The sequence below is a fragment of the Corapipo altera genome, unplaced genomic scaffold (assembly GCF_003945725.1).
Source record: "Corapipo altera isolate COAL_440 unplaced genomic scaffold, ASM394572v1 74, whole genome shotgun sequence".
Taxonomy (NCBI): Eukaryota; Metazoa; Chordata; class Aves; order Passeriformes; family Pipridae; genus Corapipo; species Corapipo altera.
In genome coordinates this window covers 2,374,672-2,390,748 of record NW_020884934.1, presented here as the reverse complement: position 1 = coordinate 2,390,748, position 16,077 = coordinate 2,374,672, and the positions used below count along the sequence as shown (strand labels likewise).

The 16,077-nt window shown below is 53.6% G+C and overlaps 2 protein-coding genes and 2 non-coding genes across 4 annotated transcripts; 3 read left to right on the top strand and 1 right to left on the bottom strand.

Moving 5' to 3' along the window:
* The first annotated feature begins 2,318 nt into the window (after positions 1 to 2,318).
* On the top strand, positions 2,319 to 7,727 carry RPS3 (ribosomal protein S3). The gene is made up of 7 exons (XM_027660007.1): positions 2,319 to 2,449; positions 3,301 to 3,431; positions 3,632 to 3,725; positions 4,985 to 5,079; positions 5,694 to 5,881; positions 6,845 to 7,040; positions 7,656 to 7,727. The coding sequence occupies exons 1-6, from the start codon at positions 2,420 to 2,422 to the stop codon at positions 7,036 to 7,038; spliced, it is 732 nt and encodes a 243-aa protein (XP_027515808.1). The 5' UTR covers positions 2,319 to 2,419; the 3' UTR covers positions 7,039 to 7,040; positions 7,656 to 7,727.
* Positions 5,257 to 5,403, top strand: LOC113955037. Its single transcript, XR_003530395.1, has one exon. It is a non-coding gene; the product is annotated as a small nucleolar RNA SNORD15 (small nucleolar RNA).
* Positions 6,397 to 6,544, top strand: LOC113955036. Its single transcript, XR_003530394.1, has one exon. It is a non-coding gene; the product is annotated as a small nucleolar RNA SNORD15 (small nucleolar RNA).
* Positions 7,728 to 9,102: 1,375 nt separating the features above from the next.
* SERPINH1 (serpin family H member 1) lies at positions 9,103 to 15,389 on the bottom strand. Its single transcript, XM_027660006.1, has 5 exons — positions 15,260 to 15,389; positions 12,092 to 12,699; positions 11,784 to 11,882; positions 11,178 to 11,410; positions 9,103 to 11,022 (listed from the first exon to the last, which is right to left on the bottom strand). The coding sequence occupies exons 2-5, from the start codon at positions 12,672 to 12,674 to the stop codon at positions 10,720 to 10,722; spliced, it is 1,218 nt and encodes a 405-aa protein (XP_027515807.1). The 5' UTR covers positions 12,675 to 12,699; positions 15,260 to 15,389; the 3' UTR covers positions 9,103 to 10,719.
* Positions 15,390 to 16,077: the final 688 nt, after the last annotated feature.

Here is a 16,077-nt window from a genome sequence, read left to right as displayed (position 1 = left end):
ATCTCTGGCCCATGTGCTTTAGGATCTTCCCATAAGCCCTTTTCCTGCTGTAAATCCTGGGCATCTGCAGCTCTGCCACAACTCCTGCAGCCCAACAGCCCTTCCAGAGGGTGAAGCTCCGTGTGTCCCTCTGAGGGGTCGGATCTGGGAGCAGGGAGGGGACAGAGATTAGGGTGTCACACCCAGGCCAATCCGTGGCAGACACAGTCCTGGATCAAGTGTTGATGGTGGTTCCTACAGCACTAGGAAGGGACCAGCTCCTCCTCTGCCACCTGGACATGAGCTGGCTTTGTGTCACTGTGTCCAGGGGTGTGGGTGGAGGAGAGTTCCAGAAGCTCATGGAATGCCCAGGCTGAGTCCTGGGCTATCACTGCCCCTCAAATCCACCCATGGTCCACCTGGCTCCAGCTTGGCCACAGCCTTAGTCCCTGAAGGCTGGTAAGAGATGGATGGAGCTGTAGTTCCTAATTTTGGCCAAGAGGAAGTGTCTGTTGAGACATGGACTCCATGGATAGTGCCTGGGGGAGCAGGGAGATGGAAGGAGTGTGTCTGTGTTCCGGCAGCCCAGGAGAGAGGGAAGAGAGTGGGAGCAGAGGACAGCAGGCACAGCTGGAGCAGGGACGAGGGACCGGGGTCCTGTGGTGTCCCTTCTCCCTGGAGAGGTTCTGTGTGGGACAGCCACGCTTGGGCAGGACAGGAAGAGCAGAGGGAGCTGGTTGAGGGACGGGCAGGATGTTTGGACGCATTGGAAGTGAGAGAAAGGTGTTTGGTGAGGGGACACAGGTCCTCCCTGTCTTTGCAAAGTGGGCCGTGGGCTGCTCTGCCATCCCTGAAATCCTGAACAAATGAATCCCTGGGGAAGAGGGAGGAGGGAGAGAGAGAGAGAGAGAGAGGAGAAACACGAAGCTTTTCCAGCTCTGGAAGCTGTCTCCACTGACATCTAGTGGCAAACCAAGCTTTTCCCTGGAAAGAGAAGAGCGGGATCCTCTGGCTGATGCCCCCACTGCTCCCCACGGGCAGTTCTGGGGGGATGTGTGTGTTGTACTGGTCATACTGGTATTCCCTGCGTGGTTATAGCCTCCAGCTGTGCCAGGGGAGGCTCAGGTTGGACATGAGGAGGAATTTCTTCATGGAAAGTGTTGCTAAACACTGGAAGAGGCTGCGCAGGGAGGTTTGGAGTCCTCATCCGTGGAGGTGCCCAAGGAAGGCCTGGCCGTGGCACTCAGTGCTCTGGGCTTGGGGACAAGGGGGGCATTGGACACAGGGGGGATCCATGGGCTGGGAGGGCTTTTCCAGCCTCTGTGATTCTGGGATTCTGCTTGCCTGGGTACACATCTTTCTGAGAGGAGCCTTCCAGAAAGCCAAACAGCTCATTTCAACATATTTTGGCCCTCTGGCTTATCCCCTTATATTTCTGGCTCCCTCCTGGGAGCTTTGCAAGGGCAGGGCTTCCTTTGCTGCCTCTTCCCAAACACATTTAACCACTGGTGTTGTGGGCATTTTCATGGAATCATTAATGTTGGAAAAGACTGTTAAGATCAAGTCCAACTGTGAACTGTAACATCCATGATAAAATGCAGTTTAAATCCCTACTTCCTACCATGTATCAACTCCAATCATTATTATTACTTATGTAATCCCCCAAAACCAATAAAAAAAATCTGTTGGGACAGGACAAGGGGGAAAGGCTCTAAACTAAAAGAAGATGGGGTTACATGGGATATTGGGAAGGAATTCTTGGCTGGGAGGGTGGTGAGGCCCTGGCCCAGGTTGCCAAGAGAAGCTGTGGCTGCCCCATCCCTGGAAGTGTCCAAGGTCAGGTTGGAGCAACCTGGGCTAGTGGAAGGTGTCCCTGCCCATGGCAGGGGTGGGACTGGATGGGCTTTAATGTCCCTCCCAACCCAAAGCATCCTGTGATTCCTGGGTAACAGCACAGCATCCTCTGACAGAAACGATCGGGCAGAGTGGGTATAAACCCGGGGTGATAAGATATGATGTTATATGATGTTATGTGATGTTATGTGATGTTTTGTGATGTATGATTATATATTATATATATATATTACATTATATTATATTATATCATATCATATTATATTATATTATATTATATTATATTATATTATATTATATTATATTATATTATATTATATTATATTTATGATATTATATTATATTCACTGACTCTCGTGTCCGTTCACACCGGGTTTAGACCCCGTTTAACCCCGGTTTAGCGCGCCCAGCCGAACCCGGCAGGGCGGGCGCACCTCCCCAACATGGCGGCGCAGCAAAGACTACAATTCCCACCGGCCCCCGCTCTTCCCCACGTGACCGTGTCCGGCCAATGGTGTGCGGCGGAGGGCGGATATAGCCCGGGGGGGCGGGATCCTTCCCCCCTTTCGGCCGGGCCCGGCTCAAGATGGCGGTGCAGATCTCCAAGAAGCGCAAGGTGAGCGCGGCCGCCGCGCCTGCCTCGACCCTTCGCGGGCGCTGCCGCAGCGCCGGGGGAGGCCCACGGGGCCGGCGGGGCGGGGGCACGGCGGCGGGTTCGGCAGGATGGCGGCGGATGCGCGGGGATGGCGGCGGATGCGCCGCGGCGGCCCCGGTGGGAACATGGCGGCGGGGTGTGAGGGGGCGCTTCCACACGGCCCGGGATGGGGCCGGGGCACCACGGACCTGCTTGTTTTCCCCTTTTCAGTGGGGAGAGTTTGGGGTTGGTGGTTCTGTGGGTCGGAGGGGCCTGTCCTGGGGAGGGAAGGAGCGAGCTTTGGGCTGTCAGGAGGGTCCTTGTGGGGCTGGGAAAGGGATGTAGTCCCGCTAATTCCTTAATCTATGGACGAATTAAAGCACTGCCACGGGGCAGCAGCGAGCTGCGGTCCCAACGTGGAGGGTGGCTGTGGAGGGGTTGGTGCTCCCGCCCTGCCAGGCTCCGGTGGGTGCCCTGAGCCAGGGCTAAATGGGCTCTGAGCCCCATGTAAACGGCTACGAGAATCAGCAGCGAATGGACTATAACAGATCACTGATAGTTCACCCCGGGGTTATACCCACCCTGCCTGTCAGAGGATCCTGTGCTGTTCTCCAGGAATCCCAGGGTGGTTTGGTTTGGGAGGGACTTTAAAGATCATCCCATTCCACCCCTGCCGTGGGCAGGGACACCTCCGACCTATATCAGCCACCTACTAGGAGTGCATTATCCCTGGGAACTTCAGGAATAAGTTCTCTCCGTGGGGGGAGAGACTGCCAGGCAACAGGATGGTCCTGGGGGTGCAAAGAGCTTGACTTTGTCTGTTTGTGTCTCAGTTTGTCGCTGACGGGATCTTCAAAGCCGAGCTCAACGAGTTCCTGACTCGGGAACTGGCTGAGGATGGATACTCCGGCGTGGAAGTCCGGGTCACTCCCACCAGGACTGAGATTATCATCCTTGCCACCAGGTAACTGAGCTGCTGCTGCTGCCTCACAGGGGCTGAAACTTGAAGTAGGAAATGTTGCTACAGGAAAAAGATCCTGAAGTGATGTTTAGTGACCCAGCAGTGTAGCTCGCTCACTGAACCGAGATGGTCTGGAACTTTTAAAGCTGGTTCCAGACTCACCTGGGGACACTTCTCTCAGTTGTGCTGTTGTTTTTTCCCAGGACTCAGAATGTCCTGGGGGAGAAGGGGCGCCGGATCCGGGAGCTGACGGCAGTGGTGCAGAAGAGGTTTGGATTCCCCGAGGGAAGCGTTGAGGTAAAACTATCTGGGTTGGAGCAGCAGGAAAGGGGTGCTGCAGTTGGATTTGTAAGGACAGGATGATGTTTAACTCAGAAAACTTGGGGCATGTGGTACCTGGCCCCACAAAACACTCCAGCACTGAAGTACAAAATGCTTTGTTGCTCGTGGTGTTTTTAATGCTGTCACTTCAGCTGCTTTTCTCTGCTTTCCCAACAAGGAGGATGCAGATAAAACTTTGTAAATGCACCTGTAAATATTTTGTAGAGAGTGTTATCCCAGTATTGAGGTGAGAAAGCTAAACCCGTAGTGTATTTCTTCATTGCTGTTGCCCTTATCAAATTATAATGCTTCTGTCCTTACAAAGGAACTGTGCAGAAGGATCTTTGAAAAATACAAAGTAATTTCTCTTAATGTTTGAGATGATTCCCTGCTTATTTTAGAGGGGTTGGACTAGTTGTCCTTTAAAGGTCCTGTGCAACCCAAACTATGCTGTGATTTCATTCCATAAAATCTGCTGCTCTGAAACAAATTAGGGAGGGAGGAGGGAGGGGGAATATGTGTTCTGGGGTGGTGTATTCCTGCTCGGCCAGTGTTGCTGGATCACATTATACAGGGGAGGTTGCTGATTGTCTCCAGCAAATGCTTAAACAGAGAATTTGTTATTCCTCACACATCACGTTGGGAATAATGAGTTGGAATGTCTGCTGGTTCTGGACTGTCAGACCAAGATCTCTTTGAGATCTTGGATTTGATACATCTCTCTTTCCCAGCTTTCCAGAATCAAAGAGGTTTGGTTTTAATCCTTAGCAGACTTCCTGGGTGATGTGTTAAACAAAGGAAGCCCAGTGATCCCTTCTGTTTTGGGGCTGTTTGGAGCAGCAGCTCTTTAACACTGCACCATGGATGCTGGAATAATCCTCTGGCTTCCCATGGAGTGTCTCAGCCCTGCCAGGAGTAGGAGACAGACAGCAAGGGATTCTGGGAGTGGAGTGTCCCAGGGTGAGACTTGTGCCTGGAAATGTGGCAGGACTGACTGCCCTGGGGTGGAGGATGGGGCAGGGAGTAGAATGAAGCTCCTGTGTTAAAGTAGAAGTGTCCCAGGCCAGGTTGGACAGGGCTTGGAGCAACCTGGGCTAGAGGAAGGTGTCCCTGCCCGTGGCAGGGGGTGGAGTGAAAAGGTTCTTTAAGGTGCCTCCCAAGCCAAGCCATGCTGTGGTTCTGTGATGTGGTGCCTCAAACCCAGCCTGCCCTCTCTGAGCTCTCTGTCCCCGCAGCTCTATGCAGAGAAGGTGGCCACCAGAGGCCTGTGTGCCATCGCCCAGGCCGAGTCCCTGCGCTACAAGCTCCTGGGAGGTCTGGCCGTGCGACGGTGAGTGCAGCAGCTTACATGCTTACTTCTCGCAGCAATTACCTCTTTCTGGCATAAAAGTTGCAGGCTTGGAGTAGATGAGATTGCAGGTTGTCTGCCTGCCTTAAAGCTTGCATTTATCCCTTTGTGGAGGAGCGAGGCGGGGGCTCAGGTGACAGTGGCCCTGCTCTCAGCTCCCTTCGGTGATGAGCCGATGACGAGTCAGATGCAGGTGGCTCTGCCTGAGGTACCTCTGTGGGGTCACGTTCTGTGGCACTGCATGAGGGCCTTCAGCAGGAGCCTCCTGTCACCAGTGGATGATCTGGAGGCATTTGTCTGAGAAGGGACGGGGTGGATTGTCCACCCTCAGCTATGGAGCCGTTTCTGTGTCACTGTCCCCACAGCCTTCCAAGTCACAACAGTTTACTCAGGCTGGGCTTCACAGTACTAAAATGGTGTGGAGATTTTTGCTGCTTTGCCCAGCACTGACAGAGCTTTGGCTGCAGAGCTGTGCCTTCAGATGGCTTTTTACAAGCAGAAGTTGAAGTGGGATGGGCAGTGCTTGGAATTGTGGTCCCAGATCCCTGTGGATGTGGGCAGTGGGCTCACGGCGTGGCTGTTCCCTGTCCCTGCAGAGCCTGCTACGGAGTCCTGCGCTTCATCATGGAGAGCGGGGCCAAGGGCTGTGAGGTGGTGGTGTCTGGGAAGCTCCGAGGGCAGAGGGCCAAGTCCATGAAGTTTGTGGATGGCCTGATGATCCACAGTGGAGACCCTGTGAACTACTACGTGGACACAGCCGTGCGTCACGTCCTCCTCCGGCAGGGTGAGTGCCACTGCCAGCTCCATGGGCTTCCTTCCCAAACTGCTTTTGGGAATGGGCAATGAAGGGGCCTTCAGCAGCCAGTGGAATTTCAGGTGGTCGTCCCAGGGCATCCACTTCTCTGGTGGAGGGATTTGAATGTTTCCAGCTGAGAATGTGGCCGTAGATTTTCCAGATGTTCTCACTTGAGCCCTGGGGCCTCTGAGGTAGGTAAGAAATCAATTTATGAATTAAACACTTATAAGACTGGGATTAAGAGCTGTTGGCAGTTTGCATCCTGGCTTTCCTGGTTCTTCGGGATGGGCAGAGAGAAAGTGGATGCTACAAAAAGGGCGAATGCCAGCCAGTTTTCCCCCATAACTGTAGCCTGGCAAGTCTTCCCAGCTAAACCTGCCTCCTCTTGCTCTTCCCCCTGGTAAAACACAAATGACTTGTGCATCTTAACTGGCTCTGGGGTATTTAATTGCAGAGTTCCTGGTGTAGGGATGGAGCTCAGCCAGGGCTGTTCCCCACCTTCCCTTCGGTGATGATACGATGACGAGTCAGAAGGGACGACCTTGTGTCACTGCAGCCCTGTCAGTGCCACGTTCTGTGGGGCTGTGCTGAGGCTGCCTTGGCCAGGGTGTCCTGCTCATTGGATGATTTAGAGGCATTTGTCTGAGAAGGGATGGAAAAAACCCAGTGGAATTGCCTGGGAAAACAAGCTGAGTTATCCCAGGAAGAGCACAGAGTTAAGAACCAGGGTGAGGCTGAGCTGGGGGTACAGCTGCAGTTCCAAGCTGAAAGGCAAGGGGTTGGATAACTTTGGATCTTGCCTGTGTTTAAATTCCTCATAGTACTGCTGATGTAAATTCCCAATAATAAGATTTTTAAGCTATAGCATGTCTGTGTTACAGTGTTGGCAGGAGATACTTTGTGACCTTGGTGCTCCTCTGTGTCAATGTATTTTCCTGTCCCTCTCTGCAGGAGTACTGGGAATCAAAGTAAAGATTATGTTGCCTTGGGACCCAAGTGGAAAGATTGGCCCCAAAAAGCCTCTGCCAGACCATGTCAGCATCGTGGAACCCAAAGAGGAGATCCTGCCCACCACCCCCATCTCAGAGCAGAAAGGGGGCAAACCAGAACAGCCAGCCATGCCTCAGCCTGTGCCCACTGCCTGAGGGTAAGTGCCTGCAGGCTGGGGGAGGGAGAATCCATGTGGGAAAGGTGCCCTGCCACCAGAAACTGCTGTCAGGCAGCTGGGATTCTGGGAAGACAGGCCGGGTTGGGTTTGAGCAGTGCCCTGGCTGAAGAGGATGTGGTTTAAGGCATGTGGCAGAGCAGCTTCAGGGAAGAGGAGATGATGAATCTCAAAGGGAATATCCCTGTCCAAGTGCCCTGTTCCGTGTTGTCCAGCATGGATTTGAGAATCTTGGGTCTCAGCTGGAGTGACTTGGGACATACATGGTTGAGAAAGGTTTGGTGCCTTGGATGTGTTATACCACCCAAATAGCCCCCTTTCCCTGGGATCCAGTTTGGGATAGTCTTGGGAGCCACAAGCACAATGTGTAGGCTGGTTTTGTAAGGAAATAATCCCAGTTTGAAATCCTGTTTAAGGAATATGACTGGCAAGATCTCCCTCAGTGGGAAAAGTGGGATCACTGGCCAAAGTGCAGGAAGGGAGAAATTCCATTTAATTTGGAAACTTGGAGCCTGTTTGTTTGTTCCATGTTTGAGGTAGGACAATAGTTATGGAGAAGTTTGGCACCAGCTCACTCTGTTTTGTTCTTTGTTGTAGGGTTTGTCCCATGTGGAACCAGAAGCTTGGCTGTCCTGAAAACATCTCTTAATAAAATCACAAAAGACAGTGTTTGTGAAGGTGCTTTTTCTTTTTGTGCAAGATATGCTCCAGGAAAACCTTGCTCCTGCTTTTGGTGTGGAAGGAATTGTGTTGCATTTCTTCCAGCTTGTTCCTTATGGGATGAACTTCACCAGCTCCTGATCCAAAGTGGGGATAAAATGCTGATTTCTAGGCAGAGCTGGAGCAGCAATTGGTGTTTAGAGGCTCATGAGTCACAAACATTCCATGAACTGGAGTACTGGCAGCTCTTCCCTTCCATCCCAGTGCCTTATCCAAGGTTTCCAGAAGGGGGAGCTTTTTTAGAAATATTCAAGGGAATTGCCGTAGTTTGTACCTTTCTGGCTAAGTTGAACTATTATTATATTCTGCTTAATGCTTTTATCACCTCTGTGTGTCCATGGCCCCTGTCACAGGAAAGATGTTTGGGATGTGACTTCCCCATTATAGGATCATCTCTATTTCTTACAGGAACAGATGCAGCTCCTTTTAGGGTCAGGTAATTTGAGATGGGAATATCTGGTGGAAGTCTGGGGCAGGAATGGGAAGGGACCCATCACGAGAGGTGATGTACGTGCAGGATCAAGGTGCTGTTTAGATTTTGAGGAATTCAGAGCCTGGTTGTTGCATTAACAAAACTTGTACCACAAACTTTGTTGCTTTCACAGCCAGATTTCCATTTTCAGGAGGTTTCTCTACAGGAACTTAGGAACTGGAATTCTGCTGGTGTCAGGAACTGGGCTGTGTGGCAGAAACAAGATGTGCCTTCTCAGGGTGTGAGTGAGTCTCATCTCAGGGTTTTTTTTTGCACACCTCTCAGTGGAAAGCTTGAAATATTTAGTAGTAAATAATACCAACATTAATTATTGATTTTTTTTTTTAAAACTTGAATTTGGAAAAAAATCTGGAAATATTAAAGGTGACAGATGAGCTTTGTCACTTTGGAGGAGCAGGAAATGTGTGAAAGCTGGGAGAGCTGAAGCAATAAAGAGTGACACAGCTTTGCATGTTGTCTCTAAATTCTTAAACACCCCAATCTGCTGGAAATTATCCCATAATGGACAAGGTGATGTTTGCCCTAGGAGACAAACCCCTGAGGATTTAAAGCTGCTTGGAAGGTGAGTTGGGGGTCAGATGAGCTCAGGGAAGCTTTTAATTTCTTTTCAATATTGCTATTCCAGGGTGAATGTTGGATGCAAAGATGTTGGATACTTATGGTTTCAGGAGCAAAAAAAATTCCCAGTGCAGTGCAAAGCTGACCTCCTAGAAGTGTTCTTTCTTCAGGATTGTCCTGTCATGGGAATTCACCTATTGCTGTGCATTGAGGATAATTATTTGTCCAGTTATGGCAAGGAACCTCCCCAGGTTTATTTTAAACTGCCAGAGATTCATTGAAAAAGTTTTATTGCAAAATTACACATTTATGTCACTGTGTGGCACAAGACCAGACAATAAAAGCCCTCACACACCTGCATCCACACGATGCAAATAATTCCCAACATCCCACGGTGTGTTCCTGCCTTGCCCACCCCTCGTACCCCCCCTCCCCATCCTCCAGAACCTTCTACAGCGTGTGGGGTCAGTGCTGACTCACCGGGAAGTGTCCAGGCTTCCTGGGCATTGGATGCATCCCTGGGATTGCCTCCTGCCTCCCACCACAGCGGGGAAAGCTGGGAATATGCAGTACTGGGCTTCTAAGACAGCAAGGAAATTAACAGGGAAATAAAAATCAAGCAAGGCCATGTGGTTGCTCTGTGGTGCTTCCAAAGAACTGGCACTGCCCTTGGGATGCACAGAGTTCCCTCCTTCCAATAATCTTATTTGCCACGTGAGGTGTGTGAGGTCATGGCAAGGCTTACTTGGAATGCTGGTGGGATATTACAATATCCCTTAAAAAGAAGTCAGGAATAGCCTCCAAGTCGAGGCTGGCTCAGGCTGTGACACTTTAGGCTAATTATGAGCCATAAATATAATATAAATACGTTTGGGTTTGAGCCTGCCCTCACCCAGGCCAGCAAACAGGGAGCTAAAACACCACAGAGCTGCAGCAGAGGAGCCTTGGGAAGTCAGGCAAGAGCAGCTCTCAAGCTTCGTGTTCAAGCAAGAAAAAGCCAGTCAGGAGGGCCTTGGCTCAGCCCTGCTCCAAACTGGGATCACCCTCGCACTGGGAACTCTTTCCCAGCCCTACCTGCTGATGCAGGAGCACCAAGAGATGTGGAGTTCTGGGCCTGGCACAGGGTATTCAGTGCCAGGGGTGATCCCCAGAGAGGGGGAGTGTTGAAGGGACCTCAGGTTTATTTCCTGGGAGTCCAACCTGCCCTTGGGCCTCTCCAGGAAGTGTTGATCCAAGCTGGCTTTGGTGTCCTACCTAAGGATGACCCACTGTGGGTACAGCATCTGGCACTCCCCCAGCCTGGGTTAGGCAGGACAGAAGGGCACAACTCCATGAAACCTCCCTTCTCCAGCTGTCCCAGCCCTGCTCTACTCCCAGGGCTCTGGAGGGGCTGGACTGCACAACTGGCCCTCAGTGCTCTGCTGCAAACCACTGAGGAGAGAGAAGAGAAGCAAGAAACAACAGCAAAGCGACCAGAGCAGCTCTGGAGCGGTGCCACGGGACATCCAAGCAGGAGAAAAGTGAGTGGCAGGGACACGGAAGCGGTTGGGAGGGAAGGTGGTCGCAGCAGGAGGCATAACTAGTGCAGGGAGGAGCTGGGCTTCAACCTGGACATCTCCCTGAGGATGCCAGTTCCCTTCCACTGCCGGTGACCCTCTTGTGCCAGGCTCCCCTGATCCTCTCCGGAGGTGGGTTTGTGCAGCAAGGATTTGGGGGGGTGAGGTAAAGTGTCTGCGGGTTCCTCATCACAACGCACCCTGGTCTGAATAGCACCCATGGTTCGAGAAGGATACAAAAGAGTGTTGCCCCTTGTTTGAAATCGCCCACTAAAAACACACACAAACCAAAGCTCTGGGAGAAAACAAAAAACCCACCAAAACCACCAACCCGCTACAACTCATCCCGCATCTTGTCACCCTTGGGCCTCACGAGCCGGCCGATGAAGAGGATGGAGTTGGTTTTAGTGTCCTTGATCATGAAGATGAAGGGGTGGTCGGCATAGAACAGCTTGGGGTTCCTCATCTCCTCACGCCCATAGATGTCAGCGTCGTAGGGGTTCCCGTCCGTGTCCCACTCCAGGGCGGCCGCGTGGAACACGTTGGACAGGTAAAGGTCCTTCTTGCCAGAGATCTTGGACAGGTCAGCCTTGGTCTTGTCAATGGCTTCTGTCAGGCCCAGGCCACCCAAGTGTTTCTAGGAGGAGAAGAGGGCTGAGCGACCCTCCCGGAGGTGACACGGCACAACCCTTCCCAGCCATGGCTGCTGGGAGGAGGATCAGGCACAGACAACCCATCCCGCTGTCTTCCCCACTATCCCAAAGAACTGTTCTCCTTAAGGACCCCCCTTACCTGAAGGTCATGGCTGACTTCCAGGACAACTTTTGGCAGTGAGATGGCCACTGATCTCTTCTTCATCTTGCCAGCCCAGGTCTTCAGCTGCTCCTTGTTCAGCAGTTTCTCAACCCTCTCCAGAGGCTCCACGTGGTTTGGCATGATGAAGATCATGCTGGAGAGCTTGTGAGCAAGGGGCATCTCCACCACCTGGAGCTTCTCTGTCTCATCATCATAGTAATTGTAGAGACCTGGAAACCAGGAGGAGGAAATGGTGAGATGTGGAGCAGAGGCGAAACTACACAAACCTTGTGAGTTCACCCTGGACTTTTCCTGACCAGCAAGGGAAGTGAGTCTGGACAATTTTGGGAACTGGCCCAGCATTATTAGAGTTGGCTGTGACTCTCGCTGGCGTGATGAGCCAGGATTTGTTCCCCACAGCCAATAGTAAACACGGATTCTCTGCTCACAGGGAGATGGAATCTGCAGAACAAACACATCCTGCTTTGTTCTGACTTATTCCCATGAGGCCAGAAAATCTTGGAAACAGTTGGAGAACTGGGCAACGGAGCAGCAACGAGTGTAACTCTGGTGGGTTTTGGTGTGGGGCAGGTTTGCACTCACCTGTGCGGTGCATCATGGGCACTCCCACAGTGTAGGAACGGGTCACCATGAACCCACGGTTGTCCACCATCTTATGATGGAACTTCTCATCCCAGTGAGCTGCAGGAGAGAGAAATCCAGTAAGAAAAGGGAATGGGGGGTAATTTCATGCTCTGACAAAGAGCCTCCAGTGCACTCAGGATTTGCCCACCTTCCCTTTGGGCTGCTGGATGATCTTTAAGGCCCCTTCCAACCCAAACCCTTCTTCTACGGTTCTTTGTTGGCTCAGGGTTGGGCCACTCGTACCAAGACCCGAAGGCAGAACTTACGCTTGAAGAACATGGCGTTGACAATGAGGGCCCCGTCTGTCTTCTCCACATCCTTGGTGACCTCGGGCAGTTTCCCATCCGTGGTCTGCGCCGCCCACTCGTTGATGGACTTCAGGGCGCTCCTCTTGTCGCGGAAGTTGATCTTGGAGTGCTCGTAGTTGTAGTGCTTCTTGCTGTTCTTCACGAAGTCGTCAGCGAAGTTGATGGAGGCGGGGCCGTAGAGGCGGCTCCCGATCTTCCAGGTGACGTTGCGGGCGGTGCTGTTGCTGACGTCGTTGAGGAGCTCGGACAGCCCGCTGTGCACGTACTCATCGTTCAGCTTGTCCGCGCTCAGCACCGCCTTGGCCTGCGACGCCGTGCCCGCCTTGCCCCCGAGGGACACGAGGCCCAGGGAGGAGGCCACGACCACGGGGGACAGCAGGATGTTCTCCATGTCCTTGTCCTTGGCCATGGCGTGGTAGAGGTTGAAGGCCAGCGTGGTGCTGCGCTCGGCCAGCGTGGTGGCCTTGTCGCTCAGCTTCCTGTCCTCCGAGGGCACGGCCACGGCCAGGCCGCACAGGGCCAGCCCCAGCACCATCCACATGGCTCCAGCTGCTCCCAGCGCCTGCCTGGCAAGAACAACTCACCGTCAGCACCGTCCCAACCCTGCCTGGAGCGCTCAAGAGATCCCAGAGAAACCCACTCCCTGGGTCCAGCGACGGTACAGCGCCAAGGCTCCCCTTGGGCTGCAGCAATGCCAAGTCTACAGTGGGATTTCCTCTGTGCAACGATGAATCCTCGGGAGTCCAGCTATTCTGAGCCTGTGCATTGGGAATGGGAGCTTCCTTACCAAGGAATTTGACTGTATTACTATTCATGCACTGTAAAGGACTGAAAGAGGGGCCAGGGAATGGAAACAACAGGTATTTCTGAGGTGAATCCAATAGGACAAGGGGGAATGGCTTTAAACTGGAAGAAGGCAGGTTTAAATGGGATATTGGGAAGGAATTCCTGATTGTGAGGGTGGGGAGGCCCTGGCACAGGTTGCTGTGGCTGCCCCATCCCTGGAAGTGTCCAAGGCCAGGCTGGAGCAACCTGGGCTAGTGGGAGGTGTCCCTGCCCACGGAAACCTCTGCCCTGGTCAGGGAAAGCTGGAAGCAGGATGTTTCTGCTGCTCAGGGGCCACACAGCAGAGCTGCCCCTTGATCCAGGGGTATTGCAACCAGCAACAGGGACTGTCCTCTCTTGGACCGGCTGGTCCCCAAGTCCTCAGCTTCCTTGGCACTAGATGGAGCACATGAGCTTCCACCAGGCCAAGTCAGAGGAGTTCCTTAGAGAAGATCCAACATTGCCTGCTGAGCTCTGGTGGATTTAGTTTTGCCTGTACAGTCCTGCCAGAGAGGTCCCAGGGCAGAGAGAGGTGGTGGACCCTCATTTTCCACACCAGAGTTCATGCCTTGGGTAGAGGCATCTCATCCCAATGTAGGGCATGAGCAAGGGCTCCGAGCCACCAGCTTTGCTAAATCTGCAGCCTGCCCAGCTCTAAATGCCTGAAAGCTCTTTGGAGCTCATCCCACCTGCCTGCAGGGCTATAACGGTGTCCCCATACCTCCCCTCCCTCCTGCTGCTTCAGCAAACCTTCCTGATGCCAGCTCCTCGGGGCTTAAATTCCACCACCTTCAGCTTTTGGGCGAGGACAGGCCGTGCCGTGCCCAAGGTTACAGTGAAGTTTCTGTTCTTGGTGTTCCTCTCCTCCCACCCTGCTCCCGGCCAGCTCCTGGTGTGGGGACACAGGGAAGAGCTGCAGAGGGGCAGCTCCAGGGTTAAAGGCTCCAGAGCAGGAAGCGAAGGGCCCGCTGGGATTCCACATGGAAGGAAACACGCAGCACAGCCCCGGGCACAGAGTGCGCAGCTGCACCGGGGACCCTCTGCCAGAGTGGGAATTACGTGGCCTCGGACAGGGAGGCGGTTCCTAGCCTAAAATCCCCCCTTACAGGGAACAGCCATCCCGGCCACCTACAGAGCAAAGACTCGTGCAACAGGCTCCAAACTGCCCCTGACACGCTTTGAAAGCGCAGGCACATCTAAAACCTTCGGCTTTTTATTTCCCTTTGATTTCTAAAGATACCTTGAAACTCTTTCATAGTGAGGTCAACGTTTGCCTTTTTCATTCTGAAAGAAAACAGATACATGGAGTAGTTCTCTTGCGAGCAAAGGGCGGCTCATCCTCAGCTTAAAAAAAGCCTCATTACTTCAGAGACGAGCGACAAATTTGGCCCCGAGTTCTGGGCTGTGCCCAGTGACGCGGCCCCGCGGTGCCAAGACAAGAGAAATTTTGCCCATTCTTGGAGATTATTGGGGAATTCACAACCCAGGGTGAAAACCGAGGGAATCTGGGGAATGCACAGCCAGCGACATCCTCTCTCCTGCTCGCACAGCCCAGCCCCGGGGGGACGCCCAGTGCCAGCGTGGCATCGCAGAGACCTCCCGTGGCATTCCAGGGACCGCCGTGGGCACCCGCTGTCCCGCAGGACTGGGAGGTGCCACCGCCCGGGAGAACGCCCAGAGGCACCCGCCCCGTTTGCCCCGCGAGCAGGACAAAGGCACACAAAGAAAGGCCGTTCCCGTGTCACTGCAGGGATGTGACACTTCGCCAAGGCCAGGCTTAGTCCGTCCTGCGCAGAGGCTGCCGGCAGAGCGCTCCTTCCCACGCTGGGCCGGTGCCCAGGGTCCCGCAGGCTCCCAGGCTGAGCAGGAGCAGGGGCTGGACGCTCCTCCAGCACCATCCCACCGAACTAAAGCTTCCCTTTATCCCCCTCTTCCCTTTTGCCACGCCCTGAAAGTTTCTCCCGGCTGCACAAACCAGGGGTGCAGCTCCGCTGGAAGCACCTCTGGCAAACTGGAGGTGATGGGGGGGGGATTTATAACATATTTTATATTTCTCAAAAAGCCAGAGCCAGCTCACGAGGGAGTCTGTACCCTCCTCTATCACCCCCTTCATCCCAATGCAACTTCTACCCCCCATGCACTCCCTTCTCCCATTCACCCCCTTTTCCCATGCAATACTCCCCCTCCCCCCGATTTTTTTCCCCAATGGGGCCAACCAGGAGGATGCAGGATCCCAAAATCCCCCCCATCCTGCTGCAATCCCCGCCTGCCAGCCCGGGGTCCCCCGGTCCCCCCGCTTACCTTTGGGGTCGGGAGGCGGTTTCGCTCGGCTCCCCTGTGCACCTCCCGGGCCGGCGGAGGGGGTATATAAGGGGCCGGGGAGAAACTTCTGGAAAGTTGGTTAAACCCTCTCAAAAAAAGCTCGGGAGGGAGAGGAAGGGGAGGATCCGTCCCGGCTCTCCCGACCCGCCGCCAATGGCGAGGGAGCGCCGGCCCCGCGGCCGCCGAAGGGGGGTCCGCAGGGATGGGGGGGATGCGCCGGCCCTGCTCTGCCCCTGTCCGTCCCCATCCAGGCCCCGCAGCAGGGATTTGGGAAGCTGTTCCCTGCCCAAACGGTGCTTTTGCGTTTTTACGGGGCTCTGGTCCCTCTTATTTCCCTCCTCCTGGCATCTCCTGCAGCTGCATCGTTGCTGGCACTGAAGGTGGTGATATATTGAATAGTTTTTTTGGGGGTGTCATCACCCACGAAGTCAGGGGTGATGCAAAGGGCTTCAGCCACGAGCAGAGCAGTGACAGGCACTGAACGTTTAACATCTGTCCCTGGCTCAAGCCACATCCTGTCTTCTGAAATGTCCCTCTCATTGGTGACACTTGAGAGAGAAGAGGCTCCAGGGAGACCTAAGAGCCCCTTCCAGGGCCTAAAGGGGCTCCAAGAGAGCTGGAGAGGGACTTGGGACAAGAGATGGAGGGACAGGACACAGGGAATGACTTCCCACTGCCAGAGGGCAGGGAGAGATGGGATATTGGGAAGAAATTCTTACCTATGAGGGTGGTCAGGCCCTGGCACAGGTTGCCCAGAGAAGCTGTGGCTGCCCCATCCCTGGAAGTGTCCAAGGCCA